A 24498-nucleotide genomic window follows, 5' to 3' on the forward strand; every position below is an offset into this window, starting at 1 on the left:
TGTTATCATTTTTTCATGTATGTATGTTACAAATTTGCAGCAAAAAAGGCATGCGGTAATGTCAACGGAGAGGGGCGCTACAGCCCCGTGGCATAGTGGACCTCAGACCACACCTCTCTGACACTCTTGGACAATAGATTTTTTTTTCTAAATGGAAATAAACCAAGCAATTCTACATAGAAAGGTATTACCGGCATAGTCATGTTTTTAATCACATTTGTCTACACATCTATTTTTGTATATCCCCGCCCCTTACAAGTCATGCAGGTATTTACCGGTGGCTATGCTGGGGGCGTGTATGGTCTGAAGAAGTGCGGAAACACGACACAGCTGTTGCCATCACGCTGTGAGCTCCAGCGTTCCTGCCGCTAATACCTGCTCGACACTGCACCTCCCAGCACGAATTTACGGATAAAATGAAATAAAGAAACCGTCAGCACAAACGTACCTGGGTAAGTGCCGTCTTCATTTCTACACCTTTTGGTTTCTGTATGGTCTTCTGCTACTTAGACTGAGCACCCCCGGTATCGTTCAGCTTACTTCCACTCACAATTAGCCAACTTCCACCACAGCAGTGCCGGACTCTGTTTCTACTACACAATAAATATAAATTAACAATATAAATTAACCTCACTCTAGACATTTCTATAAATCCAATCCCTATCAACCACTAGTGTTAGTTTACAGTAGAGTATGTTTTTTCTACAACCCATGGCAAAATGTATCAAATCAACACAGTTAGAGCTTTGTATTGCTTCATAGCAAATATGAAAATTATACAATACAAAACAATGTTCGTTTAATAACCAAACTTTCTGGCTTTGTACAACATACCTCAAAGAGATAAAAGTAGATTATTTTAATTGCTGGCATATTTTTTTTATTTTTATTTTTTCAGATGAAGTAGATGCATAATTATTAAATCACTTAATGCTGAAGAAATGATGATCAAAAATCATCAAAAAAAAATCCCAATTATTATTTCATCGCTCCTTATCAGGCTTTTATGATGGATTCATTTATTTGAAACAATATTCTACATAAAGTTAATCTCATTCCAACTGATCAGCTTTGCATCATTGTGCCTTGTCATAGACCAACTATTTTCATTTTTATCATAAATTTGTAGTTGGATTGAGATTAGGCAAGATCATTGAGTTGATATTGCTTTTCTAAAGAAAAAAAATGTAAGCGTTACTTTTATTTAAAAAAATTAAAACAAAAAACATTTTCACATGTTTTGTGTGGCATGCTTTTTAAATGACATGAAATGCTTAAAAGGATCTTTGGCCTGAGACGCCCAGCAATCTCCAGATATAGCTGGGAAAATTACACATCTGTGCGCTTTTCTCTCTGGCTTGCTGCTTAATGCAGTATATGGTCTCCATTATTGGTCTATGTAGGCTCATCTGCAATAAATCAAATTGAGCAACAAACCGAGAGTGAAGCACAGACCTGTGTGCTTCGCTTGGCTTTATCTAGAGATTGGTGAGAGTCTTTGCAATGAGACACCAACTGATGAAAACTTTTAATATGTCTGTGTGACGTAAAATTTTAAAGGACAATAATGCTTTATTGCAAGGCGCATTGTCATCCTAAGAAATGGCTTCATCATAACCAAAAACGATTTTTATTGATAAAAAAAAGTCTAAAATTTCTGTACACCTGTGCATTCACTGTTAAATTCCACGTTCCCTAGTCTTGTAACCCCATATCATGAATAAGTTATTAATATGATTATTTTCTTCAGTCAGTCATCTGTATATGATTTATAAGACTGACACAACAGTGCAAAGTTCCAGCATCATATCCTTAACCAATTTGGATTGGTGTGGTGTTTCTTAACCCTTCATGATTGCTTTTCTTTAGACCACTGTAACCTTGTTTTATTTTTGTTTAGGTAGTTTTTACTTGGCTTTAGTTTATGAAAATCCTATTTCATTTAGCGGTCATAAAAATTGACTACTTGGTTTCTGTCAATTTGTTTTGTTGTACATGTTCTACTTTCAAGACATAATGCATTTTTCATTCTTCCTTGATCAGCACAAATTTTTTCCTTTTACAACGGTCCAATTTTCTTTATTCTACTCATTGCTCAACTTTGAATAAACTGCTGGTATATGTCCTCATAATCTCCCACTTTGACTACTGAAACATCCTCCTTTGTGGACTTCCATCAAACACTCTTGCTCCCCTCCAATCCAACCTTAACTCTGCTGCTCCACGAATCCACCTGTTCAATCACTTTGTTTCTTTAGGGTGCGTTCCCACATTCCCACAAAATTTACGGTAGCAGCGAGAAATACGCTGCTTATTCCTTGCTCACTATACACACAGTGCTTTCCGGCGGCAGCCCTATGTGTGCAGTGAGTTTTGGAGGCGGAGCCGCGCGTCACAGTCATGTCGGCACACGGCCCTGCCTCTAAAACTCACTACACGCATAGGGCTGCCGCCGGAAAGCCCTGTGTGTATAGTGAGCAAGGAATACGCAGCGTATTTCCTGCTGCTGCTGTAAATTTTGCGCAGCGTGAAATACGCTGTGTATACGCCGTATGGGAACGCACCATTACTCTCCCAATCCCTTCACTGGCTACCCGTTGCCACACAAATTCAGTTAAAACTGTTCACCATAACTTACAAGGCTGTCCACAACCTGTCCCCTCAATACATCTCTGAACTGATTTCCTGATACTGCCCCATACATAATCTCCAATCCTCTCAAGACCTCTGCCTGGGCTCCCCTCTTATCCAAACCTTACACAACTGTCTAATAGGGGTGCCATGAAAAAAATTCAATTTATTAAAAAAATATGTAAAAGCCACCAGATGAAGTTAGCGCAATTACCCAAAGAATAGAGACAGAAATAATCCCCACTGTCCCAGATTGAAAATACCCAAAGGTGATTACATAAGAAAAAACTTCTGATCATTTGTGATACAGTTACAGAACAGAGTCACTATTTCACTGCAGATAGGAGTATAATTATAGTTTGGCAACCAGGTTTATATCAATATATACAAGAAAACACATTCCCAATGTGTTTCTGTCCACATGAAAGATAATTCTCAAAGGAAGTGGATGTCTTCAGGGGAGCCTTCGTGCCACCAAATAATAAACACAATTAGTTAAGTAGCTATATAATCTCATAAAATAACTCATTAACCCTCAGATGCATTTCTATAGAGGGAATAGATAATTCCCAGGAATATTGTACACAGCCAGGGAATCACATAAACTTGCAACCATCCACCATCAAGTAGTTGTAGCTTCATCACGAGTCGTACACACACCAGGACACAAGCCTACCATTGGTCATGCTGCCCAGCACTTTACTTTGGAGCACATTTCTACACAGTCTCATAGGATCTATGTTAACCTGTCGCAACTACTGGATGGTTGCAAGTTTATGTGATTCCCTGGCTTTGTATAATATTCCTGGACATTATCTATTCCCTCTATAAAAATGCATCTGAGGGTTAATGAGTTATTTTCTGAGATTATGTAGCTACTTCTTCACTAATTGTGTTTATTATCTGGTGGCGGAAGGTTCCCCTGAAGACGTCCTCTTGCTTAGATAATTATCTTTCATACAGACAGAAACATGTGGGAACACGTGTTCTTGTATACATTGCTATAAATTTGGTTGTCAGACTATAATTATACTCCTATCTGCAGTGAAATAGTGACTCTCTATTCTTTGGGTAATTGCACTAACTTCATCTGGTGGCTTTTACTGATTTTTTGAATACATTTCTTAACGGCACACCTATTTCTTCCATTTTTAAAATTTTTCTGTATTCCGTGGGGTTATTATTTGGCATACGTGTGGCCTATATTTTCTGCACAATATTGTCACACAACTGTCTCCAAGAGTTCTTAGGTGTTTACTTCATACACTTAAAACTATTTACAATTGATCGCTAGGAGATCACTAGAACCCTATATTTCCCATCCAATGTTAAAACATAACTTTTATTGAGCCATGATTAAAACTTAACTTACTATTGAAAAACCTATATGTAATTGCATGCTACTGTATTTTAATTTGGAGATGTTGTGGCGGCAGTCCACAATACTTGTGCATGAGTAGAAATTAAAATTAGTTTCACATTGCACGCCCGACGTTTCAACACAAGCTGTGGCTTTCTCAAGGGCTAATAGGCAACTGGCATGCAAACAAGCCGTACTGGGGATTATATAACCTCCTCTCCATGATGTCATCCATCCATATAATTTACTTTTAGTGTTTATACTTGTAATTGGTTTATTCAATGACAGGAAGGAGTAGCAACCTATCACAGCATAAACCCCATCCAATTGTTTTGTACCATAATCCAGACCAATCGTATCAATCCTAGTCTCCATACATGGTTGTGATATGTCCCAGTCACTTCTACAAAGCTGCACAAACTATCCTGCACCAGCTTATAGTTTGCGGACCGACAGACCGATGCGCATGCGCACTGCGTCCTGTGCCGGCTGCCCTGCTCAGAGTGGTTGATGGATCGCGGTGCGCATATATGTGCAGCACATCTGCGTGAGATCATAGTCTCAGGTGGAACACTTTTGTTTTTAAATGAACTGGTACCAGAAAGTTAAACAGATTTGTAAATTACTTCTATTAAAAAATCTTAATCCTTTCAGTACTTTTTAGAAGCTGTTTGCTACAGAGAAATGTATTTTTCTGTTGTCCACAGTGCTCTCTGCTGACACCTGATGCCCGTATCAGGAACTGTCCAGAGCAGGAGAAAATCCCCATAGCAAACCTACGCTACTCTGGACAGTTCCTGACAACACAAAAAATAAATTAAAAAAGTAAAGAATTTCCTCTGTACCATGCAGCTGCTAAAAGGTACTTAAAGGTTTAAGATTTTTTAATAGAAGTAATTTACAAATCTGTTTAACTTTTTGGCACCAGTTCATTTAACAACAAAAGTTTTCCACCAGAGTACCCCTTTAACATAAATCTGCATTTCTTGCATTAAGGGTGAATGTGGAATAGGTCTTTTGTGCCAAATTTCCTGTATTTTCTGTGTTTAATCAAAAACATAGCATTTCTAGCTGGGTTTAACATAAATCTGCATTTATTGCCTGAGAGTAAAACTTGACTGACAGATCCTCTGCCACTTGCCTAGTTGGTAAATTAAAAAAAACTCTTAAAAATCATAAGAATAACCTCCAAATCTTTAAAATAATAATAATAATAATAATTATATATATATATATATATATATATATATATATATATATAGCAATAGAAGAATGCAGCAGCACACTGCCAGCAGAAGGATATAGGTGAAACATGAACATGCAGATAAAACATGGAGAGCTATACAGCTATGGTGTAATAGATGCAAATGTGAAACTATGAGATAGTGAGGCACTTAGCTCGCAAATTTGTCTCCGCCGGCGGTCAAATAGCTTGGTCGTCCCACCGCGATAAGGTGGCCTCATTGGGACGGACCCTACACTGTGAATATGCCTCTGTGTGAACAGTTCAGTAAGCATGGCAGGATCTGGAACATCCAAGACACCTTATATACACACCTGATAGAGGTGGGTGGGGTGCAAGGCCAACATGGAGGTAGCCACTCCCCCGTATGTGTAATAAGGACAAAGAATAAGTCAGCCAGCACTTTAGTTGATACCAAACTATTATATGGATTATATGCAGGCCAGGTCCACATAATAGTTTGGTATCAACTAAAGTGCTGGCTGATTTATTCTTTGTCTATATATATATATATATATATATATATATATATATATATGTTTGACATGTGCTATGCCAGTGAGCATGTTGGTGGCAGTACGAGCAGTACCTATTTGCCCAGGCCTGGTACAGATAGCAGCAGTACGAGCAGTACCTATTTGTACCTATATGTTTGTCGTAGATAGTCTATTCCATCATCTCTGTCTTCCCCCTCTAGTGCTAAGCAGAAAGATAGCATTAGCCACCAGGAGGAGTTGGGTGTCAACCTTTGTAGTGTGTTGCAGAGGAGGAGGAGGAGGAAGCAGTGGCTGAGCAGAGGGCTGGTGGTGGTAGACGTGGTGGATATGCTGAGCATATGATCAAACATTAGAAGTTCATGCAGGGAGGAGTGGAAGTTTAAAACAAGGAGGAGTTTAAAACAACAACGATGTAGTGTTGGACAGAACGTGGGACCCAGGAGGAGGAGGTGAACGTGTTCAGAGCAGGATGGTAGTGGTACTGTCTGTGAGGAGTTGAACTGAGGAGGTAGGGCCTTCTTCACTATTTTGGAACACTAATACTTTTTATGCCTTAGTAATCACTGTCCATAAGAATGAAAGATCAGGGCACTCACCATTGCTGCTACGGTGAACTTTATTGAAGATCCAGGTTTCACAGGTGCGAGACAGACATACAGCAGGGGTGCTTCTCTGACCCCAGTGTAGAAATTCAGGAGCTGGAGCGTATGTGTCAGCCCTCCGTACCAAAGTAAACACAGCATAACATTGCCGAGTGTGTCTTCTGTGAGGATTACTTTTTATACCATTATTTTGATGTTGAAAAGCATACAAAGTCTCCTCGCCCAGTTTAGAAGCAAATCCCCACAGCAAACCTCTTCTAAACTGGACGTTTCCCGAGACAGGTGTCATCAGAGAGGATTTAGACAGAAAAGAACAACCTTAACTTCAGAAGCTCATAAGTACTGAAAGGATCAAGATTTTTTAATAGAAGTAATTTACAAATCTGTTTAACTTTCTGGAGCCAGTTGATATATTTAAAAAAGTTTTTTCCTGGAATACCCTTTTAACCCCTTAAGGACCAGGCCATTTTACACCTTAAAGGGTAGCTCCCACCATCCTCTTTTTTTTTTTTTTCTGTCCCTGCCTATTGCCCATCTATCCCTAACCCCCTCCCTGCCTTTATTTTTATTTTTTATTATCTTAAAAATGCTATTTTGTCTGCCTGGTAGTGTGCTCACTACCAGGCAGACTTCCCCAGCCGTCACTGATGCCTGCTGAGGGCCGAGTTCCGCCCATAGTTCTCCTGACAGGGTGCCTCCAGCTGTTTCACCACTACAACTCCCAGCATGCCCTGACATCTATTTGCTGTCAGGGCATGCTGGGAGTTGTAGTGGGGAAACAACTGGAGGCACCCTGTGTTGGAAGACACCCAGCCCCCGACCAATATCGCCCCCCTCCCCCTCACCTGTGCCGGACCATGAGCGGGGGTCCGTAGCAAGCAACAAGTGTATGCCCGGCTTCCTGTCATGCCCGTACACTCTGGAAACTGTCTCTATGTTTCTGGAGGATTGAAAGTCCTCCAGAACCATAGAGAGAGTTACCAGAGTGTAGGAGCATGACAGGAAGCCGGGCACACGCTTGTTGCTCAGAGTGTGATGGGCCCTCCTGTAAATGGCGCCCCCCTCTCTTTATAACGCGCTCCCGGTAATGACAGGACACAGCAGCGAGGAGGCGGCGTATCCCCATAGGAGCCACGGCTGTAAGGAGAGGTAAGAGCCATGTGCCTCCCTGCTGCAGGGAGAATATGCAGCAGGGAGGCGGCCAGTGTGAGAGTCCAGGGAGCCAATGCGCAGCCCTGGATTTCACTGTGCTCGCTCTCGCCTGTTTGATTGACAGGCGGGAGCGAGCACCGCAGTGACTGGAATTTCGACTCATTTGCCAGGCTCAAATGAGACGAAATTCTGTAGTGACGTCACTGCCGAATGCACTCGGCCACTAGGAGGGCGACCCCTAGTGGCCGAATTTAAAAGTGATTTTAAACTGGTTTAAAATCACTTTTTTTAATTAAACTATATTAGAGATATGTTGTAGTACTTAAGTACTACAACATATCAATTTTTTTTATTTCATGACAGTGCCCATTTAAGGACCAGAGCATTTTTTGAACATCTGACCACTGTCACTTTAAACATTAATAACTCTGGGATGCTTTTAGTTATCATTCTGATTTCAAGATTGTTTTTTTCGTGACATATTCTATTTTAACATAGTAGTAAAATTTTATGGTAACTTGCATTCTTTATTGGTGAAAAATCCCAAAATGTGATGATAAAATTGAAAATTTTGCATTTTTCTAACTTTGAAGCTCTCTGCTTGTAAGGAAAATGGATATTCAAAATAATTTTTTTTGGTTCACATATACAATATGTCTACTTTATGTTTGCATCATAAAATTGACGTGTTTTTACTTTTGGAAGACACCAGAGAGCTTAAAAGTTCAGCAGCAATTTTCCAAATTTTCACAAAATTTTCAAACTCAATATTTTTCAGGGACCAGTTCAGTTTTGAAGTGGATTTGAAGGGTTTCATATTAGAAATACCCCATAAATGACCCCATTATAAAAACTACACCCCCCAAAGTATTCAAAATGAAATTCAGTAAGTGTGTTAACCCTTTAGGTGTTTCACAGGAATAGCAGCAAAGTGAAGGAGAAAATTCAAAATCTTCATTGTTTACACTCGCATGTTCTTTTAGACCCAATTTTAGAATTTTTGCAAGGGGTAAAAGGAGAAAATGTTTACTTGTATTTGTAGCCCAATTTCTCTCGAGTAAGCACATATCTCATATGTCTATGTAAAGTGTTCGGCGGGCGCAGTAGAGGGCTCAGAAGCGAAGGAGCGACAAGGGGATTTTGGAGAGAACATTTTTCTGAAATGGTTTTTGGGGAAATGTCACCTTTAGGAAGCCCCTAGGGTGCCAAAACAGCAAAAAAAAAAAAAAAAAAAACACATGGCATACCATTTTGGAAACTAGACCCCTTGAGGAACGTAACAAGGAATTAAGTGAGCCTTAATACCCCACAGGTGTTTCATGACTTTTGCAAGTGTAAAAAAAAAAAAAAAAATTTTACCTAAAATGCTTGTTTTCCCCAAAATATTACATTTTTTTCAAGGGCTAATAGCAGAAAATACCCCCCAAAATTTGAAGCCCATTTTCTCCCGATTCAGAAAACACCCCATAGGGGGGTGAAAAGTGCTCTGCTGGCGCACTATAGGTCTCAGAAGAGAAGGAGTCACATTTGGCTTTTTTGAAGCAAATTTTGCTCTGGGGGCATGCCGCATTTAGGAAGCCCCTATGGTGCCAGGACAGCAAAGGAAAACCCACATGGCATACCATGTTGGAAACTAAACCCCTTGGGGAGCTTAACAAGGGGTAAAGTGAACCTTAATACCCCACAGGGGTTTCACGACTTTGGCATATGAAAAAAAAAAACATTTTACCTAAAATGCTTGGTTTCCCAAAAATTTTACATTTTTACAAAGGGTTAAAGCAGAAAATACCCCCCAAAATTTTAAGCCCAATTTCTCCCAATTCAGAAAACACCCCATATGGAGGTGAGAAGTGCTCTGCTGGCGCACTACAGGTCTCAGAAGAGGAGTAGTCACATTTGGCTTTTTGGAAGCAAATTTTGCTCTGGGGGCATGTTGCATTTAGGAAGCCCCTATGGTGCCAGGACAGCAAAAAAAAAAACCACATGGCATACCATTTTGGAAACTAGACCCCTTGGGGAATGTAACAAGGGGTAAAGTGAACCTTAATACCCCACAGGGGTTTCACGACTTTTGCATATGTAAAAAAAAAAAATACTAAACTTTACCTAAAATGCTTGGTTTCCCAAAAAATTAACATTTTTACAAAGGGTTAAAGCAGAAAATACCCCCCAAAATTTGATTCCCAATTTCTCCCGATTCAGAAAACACCCCATATGGGGGTGAAAAGTGCTCTGCTGGCGCACTACAGGTCTCAGAAGAGAAGGAGTCACATTTGGCTTTTTTGAAGAAAATTTTGCTCTGGGGGCATGCCGCATTTAGGAAGCCCTTATGGTGCCAGGACAGCAAAGAATACCCCCATGGCATACCATGTTGGAAACTAGACCCCTCGGGGAACGTAACAGTGTTACAGTGAGTACTTACACCTCACAGGTTTTTTGAACAGTGGGACGTAAAAGTGAAAATTTGATTTTTTTTAACTATATTGATAGTGTTACCCAAAATGTTTCATTTTCACATTGGGTAATAGGGCAGAAGGCCCCCAAAATTTGTAGAACAATTTTGTCTGAGAAAAAAAAATACCCCATATGTGGATGTAAATTGCTATGTGGACACACTGCAATGCTTAGAATGGAAGGAGTGAAAATTTTGTTGAAATTGTAGTCGGGGGTCATGTGCATTTATAAAGCCCCCAACAGCAAAAAAAAAAAAAACAAACACATTAGAAACTACACCCCTCAATGAACGTAACAGGGGGTACAGTAGTAAATAAAACCTCACAGGTTTTTTGAAAAGTGGGCCATAAATTGAAAAATTAGATTTTTTTACACTAAAATGCTGGGGTCACCCAATTTTTAACATTTTCACATGGGGTAATATGAGGAATTGGGTTACAAATTTTGGAGGGCTTTTTCCCCTGACTATAAAAATACATCCACATATGGGGTACCATGCTGGACGGGCGCACAAGGCTCAGAAGTCATAGAGGTCAGTTTGTATTTGTGGCCTATGGCATATCAGTAGCTGACGGTTACATACATTCCGAGGAAAATACAAAAATGAAACACCCACATGTGACACCATGACAGAAAGTACCCACCCTGAGGAATTGGTATAGGGGTAAAGAGGACATTTTGAACGCACAGGTGTTTCCTAAATTTATTTTCCAGGAATGGATGAAGGGTAGCTTTTTTAAAATTGCAATTTTCAACCTATGCTCTGCTTCATTTTTCTGGGAACAACTAACATGTGACTCCAAATTGTCGCCTGGAAATATGACAGAGCTCAGCGAGAACTCTTCGCATTTGAGGCGGATGTTTGTTACGGACCTAACAGTTACATACATTCAGAGGAAAATACAAGAAAGGAACACCCACATGTGAGCCTATTACAAACAGTACACCCCCTAGGGAAGGTGTGGTGTATAGGGTGAAGTGGAGATTTGCAACAGACGGGTGTTCCCTTCATTTATTTTCCAGGAATGGATGAAGTGTACTATGGGGGGAAGAAAATTGCAATTTTAGTACTGATAGGCCAATTATTTTCCCAGAATGATGACCCAGAGTACAGCCAAAAGTTAAAATGATGCCCGCCCCAAACCCTATACTCTGAGTCATCATTCTGGGAAGGGGATGTGTGGGGCCGTCCCTATTCTGTTACCTCAAATGCGCAACCCGCTCAGGTGGAGAGAGAGAGCGTTGCGCATTTGAGGTAACTGCAAACCTTCAATGCTGTTGACTCTGTGTCCCATGGCCCATTTTTTAGGGGGAAGAAAAAAAAATATTGGGGTATTTTAAAATTTGGAAGTCAATGTACCCTGGACTGGTACATTGGAGCCGAATTCTGGGGAATGAAAATTAGGGCAAAGGATGGAAAATGTAGTACTCCATGGAAGTGTGATACTCCCTGAAGCAGCCTATGCAGAGGCCCGGATGATCAGGGCAAGTGTCACATTGGTACGTGGTGTCCTTCCGTCTCCCCTTCCTGTGACACACTCTGCATTTCTTCTGGGTTCGTCCCGTCCTTCCAGTGTTGGGGATCACACCTGGAAAGTGTTGGCCGGGGATGATCCGGGGACCTAAAGTTCCAGAGGTGCTCTGACCCGCTCTTTGGTGGTACCATGTAGACCGAAACCTTTTTATACCATATGCGTGTTTCCGCATGGCATTATATGGTTTCAGGACTTGATCAGAAAGATCAACTCCCCCCATATACCGATTGTAGTCCAGAATACAATCGGGCTTGAGGACAGGGGTGCTGCCGTTCCCATGAATAGTGGTGAGCATAAGGACATCCCTCTTGTCCTTATACCGGACCAACAACAGGTTCTCATGGGAAAAGGCACGGGACTCACCGCGGGGGATAGGAGCATGTAGGGGATGGGGCGGAATGCCTCTTTGATTCTTCCGGACTGTCCCACAAGCGACGGTGGATCTGGCAGCAAGGGATGTGAAGAGAGGGATACTAGTTATCCACGTAAAGGTGGTAACCTTTATCTAACAATGGGTGCAAAAGGCCCCAAACGATTTTCCCGCTAACACCCTGAGTGGGGGGACATTCTGGGGGTTCAAAACGGGAATCTCGTCCCTCATACACTACAAACTTGCAAGTGTACCCGGAGGTACTCTCCCAAAGTTTATACATCTTCACACCATACCGCGCCCGCTTGGTAGGGATGTATTGCCGGAAGCTGAGTCTCCCTTTAAAGCTGATGAGAGACTCATCAATAGAGACCTCCCGCCTCGGGACATAGGCCTCCCAAAATCTGGCCCCGAAGTGATTGATGACCAGCCTGATTTTATACCTGCGGTCATATGCAGGATCAGTTCGGGGGGGATATGCTGCATAATGCAAACATCTCCGAATGGCCCCGAACCGGGAACGTGCAGTGGCCATACTGTAGTCTGTTAAAAGACATCCCCACTCCAATATTGTCTGACACTGGGTTTTTTAACCATATACCCATATGCAGCACGAGGCCCCAAAAGGTCCTCATTTCGGCTGCATCGACTGGAGTCCAGCTGCCGGGTCTAGCTAAAAGTGAGCCCGGGTTAGCGGCGATGAACTGTTGGGCATACAGATTTGTCTGTGTAAACATCAAATTAACCCCTTAACGATGCAGGACGTATATATAAAGCATCGATAACACTGATCACAGGCGTGTTAATACACGCCTGTGATCTGTGTAAAAGATCAGTGTGTGCAGTGTTATAGGTCCCTATGGGACCTATAACACTGCAAAAAAATTTTTTTTTAAAAAGTGTTAATAAAGGTCATTTAACCCCTTCCCTAATGGAAGTTTGAATCACCCCCCTTTTCCCATAAAAAAATAAAACAGTGTAAAAAAAAATAAAAATAAACATATGTGGTATCGCCGCGTGCGTAAATGTCCGAACTATAAAAATATATCATTAATTAAACCGCACGGTCAATGGCGTACGCGCAAAAAAATTCCAAAGTCCAAAAAAGCGTATTTTGGTCACTTTTTATACCATTAAAAATGAATAAAAAGTGATCAAAAAGTCAGATCAAAACAAAAATCATACCAATAAAAACTTCAGATCAGGGCGCAAAAAATGAGTCCTCATACCGCCGTGTACGTGGAAAAATAAAAAAGTTATAGGGGTCAGAAGATGACATTTTTAAACGTATTGTTCCGCCGAGCGCTCCGGGTCCCCGCTCCTCCCCGGAGCGCTCGCAACATCCTCGCATTTGCAGCGCCCCGGTCAGACCTGCTGACCGGCTGCGCTGCAATACCTCTCTCAGCCGGGATGCGATTCGCGATGCGAGAGGCGCCCGCTTGCGATGGGCATCCCGGCTCCCGTACCTGACTCGCTCTCCGTCGGTCTTGTCCCGGCGCGCGCGGCCCCGCTCCTTAGGGCGCGCGCGCGGCGGGTCTCTGCAATTTAAATGGCCACTGCGCCACTGATTGGCGCATCTGGCTTAATTAGTGTGTTCACCTGTGCACTCCCTATTTATACCTCACTTCCCCTGCACTCCCTCGCCGGATCTTGTTGCCATTGTGCCAGTGAAAGCGTTTCCTTGTGTGTTCCTAGCCTGTGTTCCAGACCTCCTGCTGTTGCCCCTGACTACGATCCTTGCTGCCTGCCCTGACCTTCTGCTACCTCCGACCTTGCTCTTGTCTACTCCCTTGTACCGCGCCTATCTTCAGCAGTCAGAGAGGTTGAGCCGTTGCTGGTGGATACGACCTGGTTGCTACCGCCGCTGCAAGACCATCCCGCTTTGCGGCGGGCTCTGGTGAATACCAGTAGCAACTTAGAACCGGTCCACCAGCACGGTCCACGCCAATCCCTCTCTGGCACAGAGGATCCACCTTCAGCCAGCCGAATCGTGACACGTATAAATTTTCCTGCATGTAGTTATGATTTTTTCCAGAAGTGCGACAAAATCAAACCTATATAAGTAGGGTATCATTTTAACCGTATGGACCTACAGAATAATGATAAGGTGTAATTTTTACCGAAATATGCACTGCGTAGAAACGGAAGCCCGCAAAAGTTACAAAATGGCGTTTTTTCTTCGATTTTGTCGCACAATGATTATTTTTTCCGTTTCCCGGTGCATTTTTGGGTAAAATGACTAATGTCACTGCAAAGTAGAATTGGCGACGCAAAAAAATAAGCCATAATATGGATTTTTAGGTGGAAAAATTGAAAGGGTTATGATTTTTAAAAGGTAAGGAGGAAAAAATGAAAGTGCAAAAACGGAAAAACCCTGAGTCCTTAAGGGGTTAACAAAGTCGTCACTGAATAAATGACCGTAAAAGTCCTTTTTACTGAACCCGGCGATGTTAATTTTGATTCCTGAGTCGCTAACAAACTCAGGAATCACAGGCTCGTGGTCCGCTGGCTCAGCCCAGTCAAGTTCTCCGGTACGATGTACCAGTGATCTTGGCTGGGGGGCTTCACTAGTATGCGTGCCAGGGGATTCATACTAGCATGGGGCACAGGGTCAAGGACAGAGGAGGTTTGCGACACCGAACGGCGGCGTCTCCGCCGCCTTGGTGGCTCATCATCAGAACTAGATGATGACGAGGACGATGAAATAAGGAAGGTGGAGTCTTCATCGTCCTCTGAGCCGCTCTCGGTGTCAGGCAATTATGGCATATGCCTCCTCCGCCGAAAACGCTCTGCGGGCCATTTCCCTACTCTAATGGGGATACGGGTGTGTGTGTGTGTGTGGGGGGGGGGGGGTACTTTATTGATGTGTGTGTGCTGTGTGTGGTGTGGTGCGAGAATACCTCCCTAACCCTCCCTAACCTAACTAAACTAACCCGCCCTAACAGAAAAAAATATAAAATAAAAAGGGTAATTTTTTTTTTTTAAAAGGGGACTTCTAGCGCAAAAAAGCCCTGCGCCAAAAAAAGCGTTTATCTAATCAGTGGTGTGCGCACTGATTAGCGCTTGTGGAGGCAGGGGGTGCAGAAGTCAGTGGGGGGTCTGGCCACTCAGCCCAGAACAGTGGTTGGTGGCTTGTACACAGACCCCCACACAAAAAAAAACCCGAAAAATAAAATAAAAAAACGCTTTACCCCTAAAAAAAAATGCACCCAATTGAACCTCCAAAAAAAACGCTGATCAGTGATAAATCACTGACAGCGGTGGGACAGGCTGCACACACAGGTACGGTCCGTGTACACAGTACACGCCTTCTACCGATGGCACGGACCACCTATGGGTGCAAAAAAAAAAAAAAAAACGTGTTAACCGAAAAAAGTGCCTTTACCATAAAAAAACGCTGAGCAGTGATAAATCACTGACAGCGGTGTGGCACGCCACACACACACAGGTACGGTCCGGCCACACAGCACACGCCTGCTACTGGTGACACGGACCGCCTATGGGTGCAAAAAAGCGCCGGCACCACAAAAAAAAAATGCTGATCAGTACTACGGGACTGATCAGCGGCAGGTGGGCTTTAACAAACGGAGGCAGACCGCTCTTTTATAACTAAGAAGGTCCGCACACACGCTTAGGTGAAAAAAAAAAAAAGATCTGCGCCCAAAAAAAAAAAACGCTGGTGGCAGACCGCAGCGACCCAGCAGGGTCGGGGTCATGCAGCTAAAGGTGCTACGGACCCCCGGACACCCACTGATGTACGCTGAAATTTTTTATTTTTTTAACCCTAACCTGTCCCTACCTAATCTAAAACTAACCCTGGGGGATTTCTGTGCCAAGGGGCCACAGAAAGGGGGCAAGGGGCACTTTTTTTTTAACTGAGGGGATGGTGGGCAGCACGGAGCTCCGTCCTGCTCGCCAGATCTCTGTGGAATGGCGGGCAGAACGGAGCAACATGCTCCTAGCCCCCACCATCCCCTCCCATTACACTGTGATTGGTGTGGCCACTTTGGCCACCCAATCACAACTGTACTGTGGGGGGTGACCACAATGCCAGCCCTCAGTACAGCACGGATGGTGATTGGTGGTGTATATTACACCACCAGTCACCATCTATATCCGGGTCACAGGGTCACACGTGACCCTTATGACGTGGAACTGCTGCAGAACGCCGGTAAGTAGTTACCGGAGCCCTGCAACGATCGCCAGCAGACATCCGGCTCCGATCCCCACCCGGCGAGCGGCGGGGAACGGAATCGCACCACATCGCTCGTCTGAATTGACGAGCGATGCGCTGCGATCACCAACATGGGGGGTCATCATGACCCCCCCTGGCCAATATGTCGCGATGCCTGCTGAACGATTTCAGCAGGCATCGGGCACCAGCTCCCCTCCGGCTAGCGGCGTGGGGCCGGGAATGGACAGGACGTACTCCTACGTCCTCGGTCCTTAAGGACTCGGAAATGGGGGCGTAGGAGTACGTCCATTGTCCTTAAGGGGTTAAGGACCCAGCCAATGTTCACTGTAGGACCCGGCCATTTTTTGCACATCTGACCACTGTCACTTTAAGCATTAATAACTCTGGGATGCTTTTACCTTTCATTCTGATTCTGAGATTGTTTTTTTGTGACATATTCTACTTTATGTTAGTGGTAAACTTTTGTCGATGCTTGCATCATTTCTTGGTGAAAAACTCCAAAATTTGATGAAAAAATTGAAAATTTTGCATTTTTTTTTTTACTTTGAAGCTCTCTGCTTATAAGGAAAATGAATATTCCAAATAAATTATATATTGATTCACATATGCAATATGTCTACTTTATGTTTGTATCATAAAGTTGACATGTTTTTTACTTTTGGAAGACACCAGAGGGCTTCAAAGTATAGCAGCAATTTTCCAATTTTTCACATAATTTTCAAAATCGATATTTTTCAGGGACCAGTTCTGATTTGAAGTGGATTTAAAGGGCCTTCATATTAGAAATACCCCACAAATGACCCCTTTTTAAAAACTGCACCCCTCAAAGTATTCAAAATTACATTCAAAAGGTTTGTTAACCCTTTAGGTGTTTCACAGGAATAGCAGCAAATTGAAGGAAAAAATTCAAAATCTTCATTTTTTACACTCGCATGTTCTTGTAGACCCAGTTATTGAATTTTTACAAGGGGTAAAAGGAGAGAAATCTTCCTTAAATGTGTAACCCAATTTTTCTCGAGTAAGAAAATACCTCATATGTGTATGTCAAGTGTTCGGCGGGCGCAGTGGAGGGCTCAGAAGGGAAGGAGCGACAGTGGGATTTTGGAGAGTGAGTTTTTCTGAAATGGTTTTTGGGGGGCATGTCACATTTAGGAAGCCCTTATGGTGCCAGAAAAGCAAAAAAAAAAAAAAAAGGCATACTATTTTGGAAACTACACCCCTCAAGGCACGTAACAAGGGGTCCAGAGAGCCTTAACACCCCACAGGTGTTTGACAACTTTTCGTTAACGTCGGATGTGTAAATGATTTTTTTTTTCACTAAAATGCTAGTTTTCCCTCAAATTATTTTTTTTTTTACAAGGGATAACCCTTAATAATTTGTATCCTCATCTCTTCTGAGTATGGAAATACCCCATGTGTGGACGTCATGTGCTCTGCTGGCGATCTTCAATGCTCAGAAGAGAAGGAGTGCCATTGAGCTTTTGGGAAAAAAATTGTTTGGAATGGAAGTCAGGGGCCATGTGCGTTTACAAAGCCCCCCGTGGTGCCAGAACAGTGGACCCCCCCCACATATGACCCCATTTTGGAAACTACACCCCTCACAGAATTTAATAAGGGGTGCCATGAGTATTTACACCCCACTGGCGTTTGACAGATCTTTGAAACAGTGGGCTGAGCAAATGAAAAATTACATTTTTCATTCTCTCGGACCACTGTTCCAAAAATCTGTCAAACACCTGTGGGGCGTAAATGCTCACTGTACCCCTTATTACATTATGTGAGGGGTTTAGTTTCCAAAATGGGGTCACGTGTGGGTATTTTTTTTTTTACGTTTATGGCAGAACCGCTGTAAAATCAGCCACCCCTGTGCAAATCACCAATTTAGGCTTCAAATGTACATAGTGCACTCTCACTCCTGAGCCTTGCTGTGCACCCGCAGAGTATTTTACGCCCACATATGGGATAGTTCCGTATTGAGGAGAAATTGCGTCACAAATTTTGGGGGTCTTTTTTTTCCTTTTAACGCTTGTGAAAATAAAAAGTATGGGGCAACACCAGCATGTTTAATTTTTTTACACTAACAAGCTGGTGTAGCCCCCAACTTTTCCTTTTCATAAGGGGTAAAAGGAGAAAAAGCCCACCAAAATTTGTAGTGCAATTTCTCCTGAGTACGGAAATACCCCATATGTGGCCCTAAACTGTTTCCTTGAAATACTACAGGGCTCCGAAGTGAGAGAGTGCCATGCGCATTTGAGGACTAAATTAGGGATTGCATAGGGGTGGACATAGGGGTATTCTATGCCAGTGATTCCCAAACAGGGTGCCTCCAGCTGTTGCTAAATTCCCAGCATGCCTGGACAGTCAGTGGCTGTCCGGAAATGCTGGGAGTTGTTGTTTTGCAACAGCTGGAGGCTCCGTTTTGGAAACACTGACATTCATTTTTATTGGAGGGGGACAGTGTAAGGGGTGTATATATAGCGTTTTACTCTTTATTATGTGTTAGTGTAGTGTAGTGTTTTTAGGGTACGTTCACACTGGCGTGTTACGGTGAATTTCCCGCTAGGAGTTTGCGCTGCGGTGAAAAATTTGCCGCAGCCCAAACTTGAAGCAGGAAACTTACTGTAAACCTGCCTGTGTGAATGTACCCTGTACGTTCACATGGGGGGGGGGGGGGGCAGGCCTCCAGCTGTTTCAAAACTACAACTCCCAGCAAGTACTGACAGACCGTTCATGCTGGGAGTTGTACTTTTGCAACAGATGGAGGCACACTGGTTGGAAAACCTTCAGTTAAGTTCTGTTAACTAACTCAGTATTTTCCAACCAGTGTGCCTCCAGCTGTTGCATAACTACAACTCCCAGCATGTACTGATTGCCGAAGGGCATGCTGGGAGATGCAGTTATGCAATATCTGGAGGTACACAACTACAACTCCCAGCATGCCGAGCTGTTTGGGCATGCTGGAATTTGCAGTTTTGCAACATCTGGAGGGCTACAGTTTTAGAGAACACTGCAAAGTGATCTCCAAACTGTGGTCCTCCAGCTGTTGCAAAACTACAAATCCCAACGTGCCCAAACAGCTGTTTGGTCATGCTAGGAGTTGTAGTTTTGCCAGATCTGGAGGGCTACAGTTAGAAACCACTGTATAGTGGTCTCTAACTGTAGCCCTCCAGCTGTTGCAAAACTACATATTCCAGCGTTCCCAAACAGTTGTCTGGGCATGCTGGGAGTTGTAGTTTTGCAACATCTGGAGGGCTACAGTTAGAGACCACCGTATAGTGGTCTCAAACTGTACCCTCCAGATGTTGCTAGGCAACTCACCGGCTTCCGTACGATCCAGCCGTACAACGTCGCAGCCCACCGATCTCCATCGCCCGCAGCCTCCCTTGCCCGCCCGGATGGGTAAGTGGATCTTTGGCGCTGGTCCCTGTCATTTCCCCGTTCTGCCCTGCCTATTGTGTGTGGGCAGGATGGGGAAAACGAAAGTTAACCCCCCGCCCCTGATCTGCTATTGGTCGTCGCTTCTGGGGACCACTAGCAGGGATAGGAGGGGTGGCACGCCTGCCACCTCACTCCTATCCCTTCAGGGGGATCGTGGGTGTCTTAGACAACCGTGATCCCCCTTATATTCCGGGTCACCGGGTCACCATAGACCCGTAATGACCCGGAATCGCGCAAATCGCAAGTGTGAATTCTGATGACCCCCCTGGGCATTTGCACGGGATGACTGCTGAATGATTTCAGCAGACATCCCAGTCCGATCCCCGCCCGGCGCGCGGTGGGGGCCGGAATTCTCCATGACGTACGCCTACGTCATGGGTCCTTAAGTACCAGGGTGTCATGACGTAGGCGTACGTCAAGGGTCCTTAAGGGGTTAAATAAGCTGTTAGTTACCATGAGTTATCTCATATCGCCATAACTTTTACATTAACTTAGCTTTAAAACCACTTTAAACTACTTGAATACATGCCTAGGTGACCCTAGCAGTGTTATACAGGGCTTTAAAGTTTTAAGGCAGTGTTATACGTGTGTTTTTAGGGTTATTGCATGGTCAATTTGGGTAGAACTTGTTTGCTGCAAACCAGACTTTTGAAAAAAGGTTTTGTGAGCCCAAAACTGTAAATATACAGTAAAATGAAGAGTGCTACTAAAAAGTGCAACTTGTCCCACAAAAAATTGTTAGGTCAGGGAGGGGGTAACATCCTTTCCATTGATGGTCATGTTTTTTCTATTAGGCAAGTTTAACAATTTTGAGATAAGTAAGAAATGTCTATGAGCATTCTCTTTTTCTTCAGACAAATTCATATTTTTAGACTTTTTAGAAATCAAAATACCTCTACTTGATCTGCGAAAACATTGATCTGCGAAAACAATTCATTAAAATATTTTAATTTGTTTCAGATAAGTTTAAAATAATGCCAGAATATCCTTTTATTTAATAGACATTGTTTTATGCCTTATCTGTACTTTGTTATTTGCTACAAAATAAAAAAGCTGGATGGACATCTTTTTAAGTATGGTGCTTCAGTAATATTTGCCAGGGGTTATACAGTATCTGGTGAAGCATGCTGCTGCTTATTTGTACAGTAACAATGTCCTAGCTGTGAAATTATATATATCTTATATTCATTTTTTCTGAGAGGACCACTGTAAATAAGAAACAGATTTATTATTTGTCTTAAACAAAAACTTTCTGCTTTGCCCATAGAAACCAATCAAAGCTTGGCTTTCATTTCTCAAATTGCTCAGGTAAAATAAAAGATTATCTGAAATTGGTTGCTGTGGATTAAGGAACAAAGTTGTAAGGATGCCAAACTTCTAGATGGTTTCAAACAGCGTTTTTATTGTACAAACACTTGACTTCTACAAAAAAATTAACCCTCACACAGCCCCATATACAGACAAATAAAAGTGTTGGCTTCACTGTAGATTGTGTGGTAAAATGAGGGATTTCATTACAAAGTACAGTTGGTGGTGCAAAAAACAAGCCCTCATATGGGTCTGTAGATGAAAAATGTAAAGCATTAGGACTATTAGAAGGCAAGAAGAAAAAAACAAAAAAAGCAAAGATGAACAATCGCTGCATACTTAAGGGGCAAAAGGTTAGGTTTTAATTCTATGTGTACCAGTAGTTAGTTTCCATGTTAGGTAGTTCCCCACAGTAGGTAAATACATCGTTTTGTAGGTAGATCAATACCCCCCACCCCCTCCCCGCAAGTTAGTAAATACCTTGGCAGTTAGCAAGTTAGCTAGGTAACAAGGTATATAGCTTTCTAGTTAGTTAGGTAGGTAGCAAGGTATCTAGGTAACAAGGAATATAGCTTTCTAGGTAGTTAGGTAGCCAGGTATATATGTAGGTAGGTAGCCAGCTAGTTAGTCAGGTATGCATGTAGCTTGATAGGTAATAAGGTAGCCAGGTAGATAGTCAAACTAGGTATGTAGGTAGGTAGTTACTGAATTGTTTTTACTATTCATTTTTTTACTTAAAGAATACATACCATATGTAATAGTGGGACAACCACTTTAAGGGTGGCTTGCCATTGGTATGCTTTGGAGGGTCTGTAATTTGTAGCTTGTAATCACTAAACTTCTGCCCTCCATCAGGTTATTTTGTCTTCTGTATGCCATCACTTCAATTTCTCTTCTTATACTGTCACTACAATTCATGGTTCACTTCAGCTTATTTTATTCTTTCTTTATGGCCTGTCTGTGCCATATGATTGAGGCTATTGATCTTCTTATCTTAAACATCTTGTAGTGTCAGACCTTAGTACAAATCATGTTTTTTCACTGTAATGCTTAATGACAGCAGTAACTCATTCTCTGCCCTTACTTAAAGGGCCATATTAACTAAGCAGTGCCAACAGCCTAATTATCTCTTTTCATTGTATACATAATATTGAATATTTTCTTATATATATTCTATATTAATTCTACATGATAATCAAGTCCTTTGCTTGCACTTAATTGATGGAAACCTTCAGACACCTTTGCAAGCATTTTATGACCTAGTCAGATTTTTTTGTTTAAATGTCATGTAACTGAAATATATTTCTCACAGTATATACAGTACCTAATACATGGGGATGATTACCACTTTACCACCAAATTTGATAGGTACCAAAAAGGCGGGAACTGTTTCAGGCAGTAGTTGGCTGAGCAACGATGTGACATATTGCAGCTCCAGGAAGCACAGTTTACCAAAGACTGGGTGCTGTTATAACAAGGCTGCAGGTAAAGTGATAGAATGCTTGGACCTGGCATGTTCCCTGAGTTTTTCTAGCAAGATGGTGCACCACCACATTATGGGTGTCAGGTCCGAGCATTCCTAGATGAACAGTGTCCTGGAAAGTGGATTGGTCGTCGTGGGCCAGTTGAATGGCCCCCAAGGTCTCCCGATCTGCCCCCCTTAGACTTTTATCTTTGGGGTCATCTGAAGGCAATTGTCTATGATGTGAAAATACGAGATGTGCAGCACCTGAAACTATGGATACTGGAAGCCTGTGCTAGCATTTCTCCTGCGGTGTTGCTATCAGTGTGTGAAGAGTGGGAGAAGAGGGTTTCATTGACAATCCAACACAATGGGCAGCACATTGAACACATTTTACAAGTGGTCAGAAACTTGTAAATAACTCATGAAAGAATAAAGTTATGTTAAAACCAAGCACATCGTTGTTTTTCTTGTGAAATCCACAATAAGTTTGATGTGTCACATGACCCTCTTCCTAGTGAAAAAACAAAAGTTGGATTCAAAATGACCGACTTCAAAATGGCCGCCATGGTCACCACCCATCTTGAAAAATTTCCCCCCTCACATCTACTAATTTGCCACAAACAGGAAGTTAATATCACCAACCATTCCCATTTTATAAGGTGTATCCATATAAATGACCCTATGACCTGTATATAATGGTAAAGCTATATCTTCTCTCCAACCCCCCACACAGCAATCAATGTTCTACCAAGTGATTTCCGTGTTACAGCCTGTAATATAGAAATTATAGCTGTACATAATATATATATTTTCTCATCCTGGCCAGTGAATATTTAGCCAGGCTCCATAATACAAAAGTGAACATTATACAATATAGCATATGTATTCTGCAGTCTATTTGGCTGTATATTCACTGTGTGAGCAGAACTAAGCATGCCTGACTAGAAGAGGAAACTGCATACAGGACGTATCCCATGGCAACAAGCAGAAAACAAGAGTATCCAGCCTATATTGATAGGACTGTCTTTTAAAAACAACAGATTTCGGATAATTACTTGTACAGTATTTACAAATCTGTGTTAAGGAATATTTCGGGATTTTTAGTTCTTTGAATTTGAAAGAGAGACATCAAACTTAGTCTAGTTACTAATATACTTTGCTCACTTATGTTTGATGGCTGCTATCGAATTTCTTTGTCTTTCTTTTCCCCAGAACTTCATTTTATACAGCCTACAAAATGTACGTGCATTCATTATCACACAGATCCACAGTTTGTGTGTCAGGTGATGTTGGGCAAGTCATGTGATCAAAGGAAGCATGGGTGTGCTGCAGTGGGTGGGGCGAACCATGTGTGGGAGAAAATCTTTATTTACCACCGTTTACCACCAACACAAGCACATATTCTTGATAAGTGTTTCCAGCACTTAAGTATAAGCACTTAATTACTAAAGTCACCTTATGTTCAATAACCACTTTAATTTCACATAATGCATCAGTTTAGACCTATTTATCTTCATGATAAAACCCCTTCAGAGCTTTTATTTATTTTTTTTGAACGGTCACGTTCAGCGATCTATAACATTGTTAAAAGCCAAAAAAGAGGCTCGTCGGAATAGGGGCTTGGTTACCCAGAAAAGGGGCGTGGTCTCACAATCCAACCTATTTACTATTGAATTCACAGAAAATCCTGTGAATAAATGGTTGAAAATTTCCACCAAGCTATTCAGAAAACTTTCCCGACCTGTGAATCTGTGAATCCCCATAGTAAATAGAGTAGAATCCTGCAAATTGGAAACATTTCACTCTAGTTAAAACCCAAAACCTTGGTAAAATTATGTAACACCACTGGTTTGCAATCACTGACATACTATGTGTCCTGGCTCTTACCTGCTTCAGGCGACTTGCTCTTTGCCATGTCTTTGTGCATTCTGGCCTTCCTTCTGTGGTGTTTCTCCTGCTGCTTTTGCCATTGCTGCAGTTTCCTCTCTACCCTCTAGGGGCTGCGCATGACGTTGGCTGAGACTTATAGGGGCAGTGTACACTCTCTATTGGAACATCCTCCAATCCCTGCAAGGCAACAGTTATAAGAGGGCACTTCTTCCTTTCTGTGCTGTGTCCCTGTGTGCTGTGTTCTAGTCTGCTGTGTTCCAGTCTGGTGTGTTCCATTCTGCTGGGTTCCATTGTTCCTGTCTGCTGCACCTGAGCTATCCAGCTCTGCTATTGTAACAGCTCCTGCGCTGCTAAGTCA

At 42.5% G+C, this 24498-nt stretch overlaps 1 protein-coding gene across 1 annotated transcript in view; it reads right to left on the reverse strand.

Annotated features, from left to right (window-relative positions):
• Positions 1 to 24280, reverse strand: part of INO80C (INO80 complex subunit C) — a 90557-nt gene extending 66277 nt beyond the window's left edge. Inside the window, exons 1-2 of the mRNA XM_056520807.1 lie at positions 24138 to 24280; positions 449 to 593 (exon numbers count right to left, since the gene is read on the reverse strand). Coding sequence (XP_056376782.1) covers positions 449 to 469 — 21 coding nt within the window. The 5' untranslated portion in view covers positions 470 to 593; positions 24138 to 24280. The remainder of the gene's footprint in view (positions 1 to 448; positions 594 to 24137) is intronic.
• Positions 24281 to 24498: the final 218 nt, after the last annotated feature.

Source organism: Hyla sarda, chromosome 5 (assembly GCF_029499605.1).
Source record: "Hyla sarda isolate aHylSar1 chromosome 5, aHylSar1.hap1, whole genome shotgun sequence".
Classification (NCBI taxonomy): domain Eukaryota; kingdom Metazoa; phylum Chordata; class Amphibia; order Anura; family Hylidae; genus Hyla; species Hyla sarda.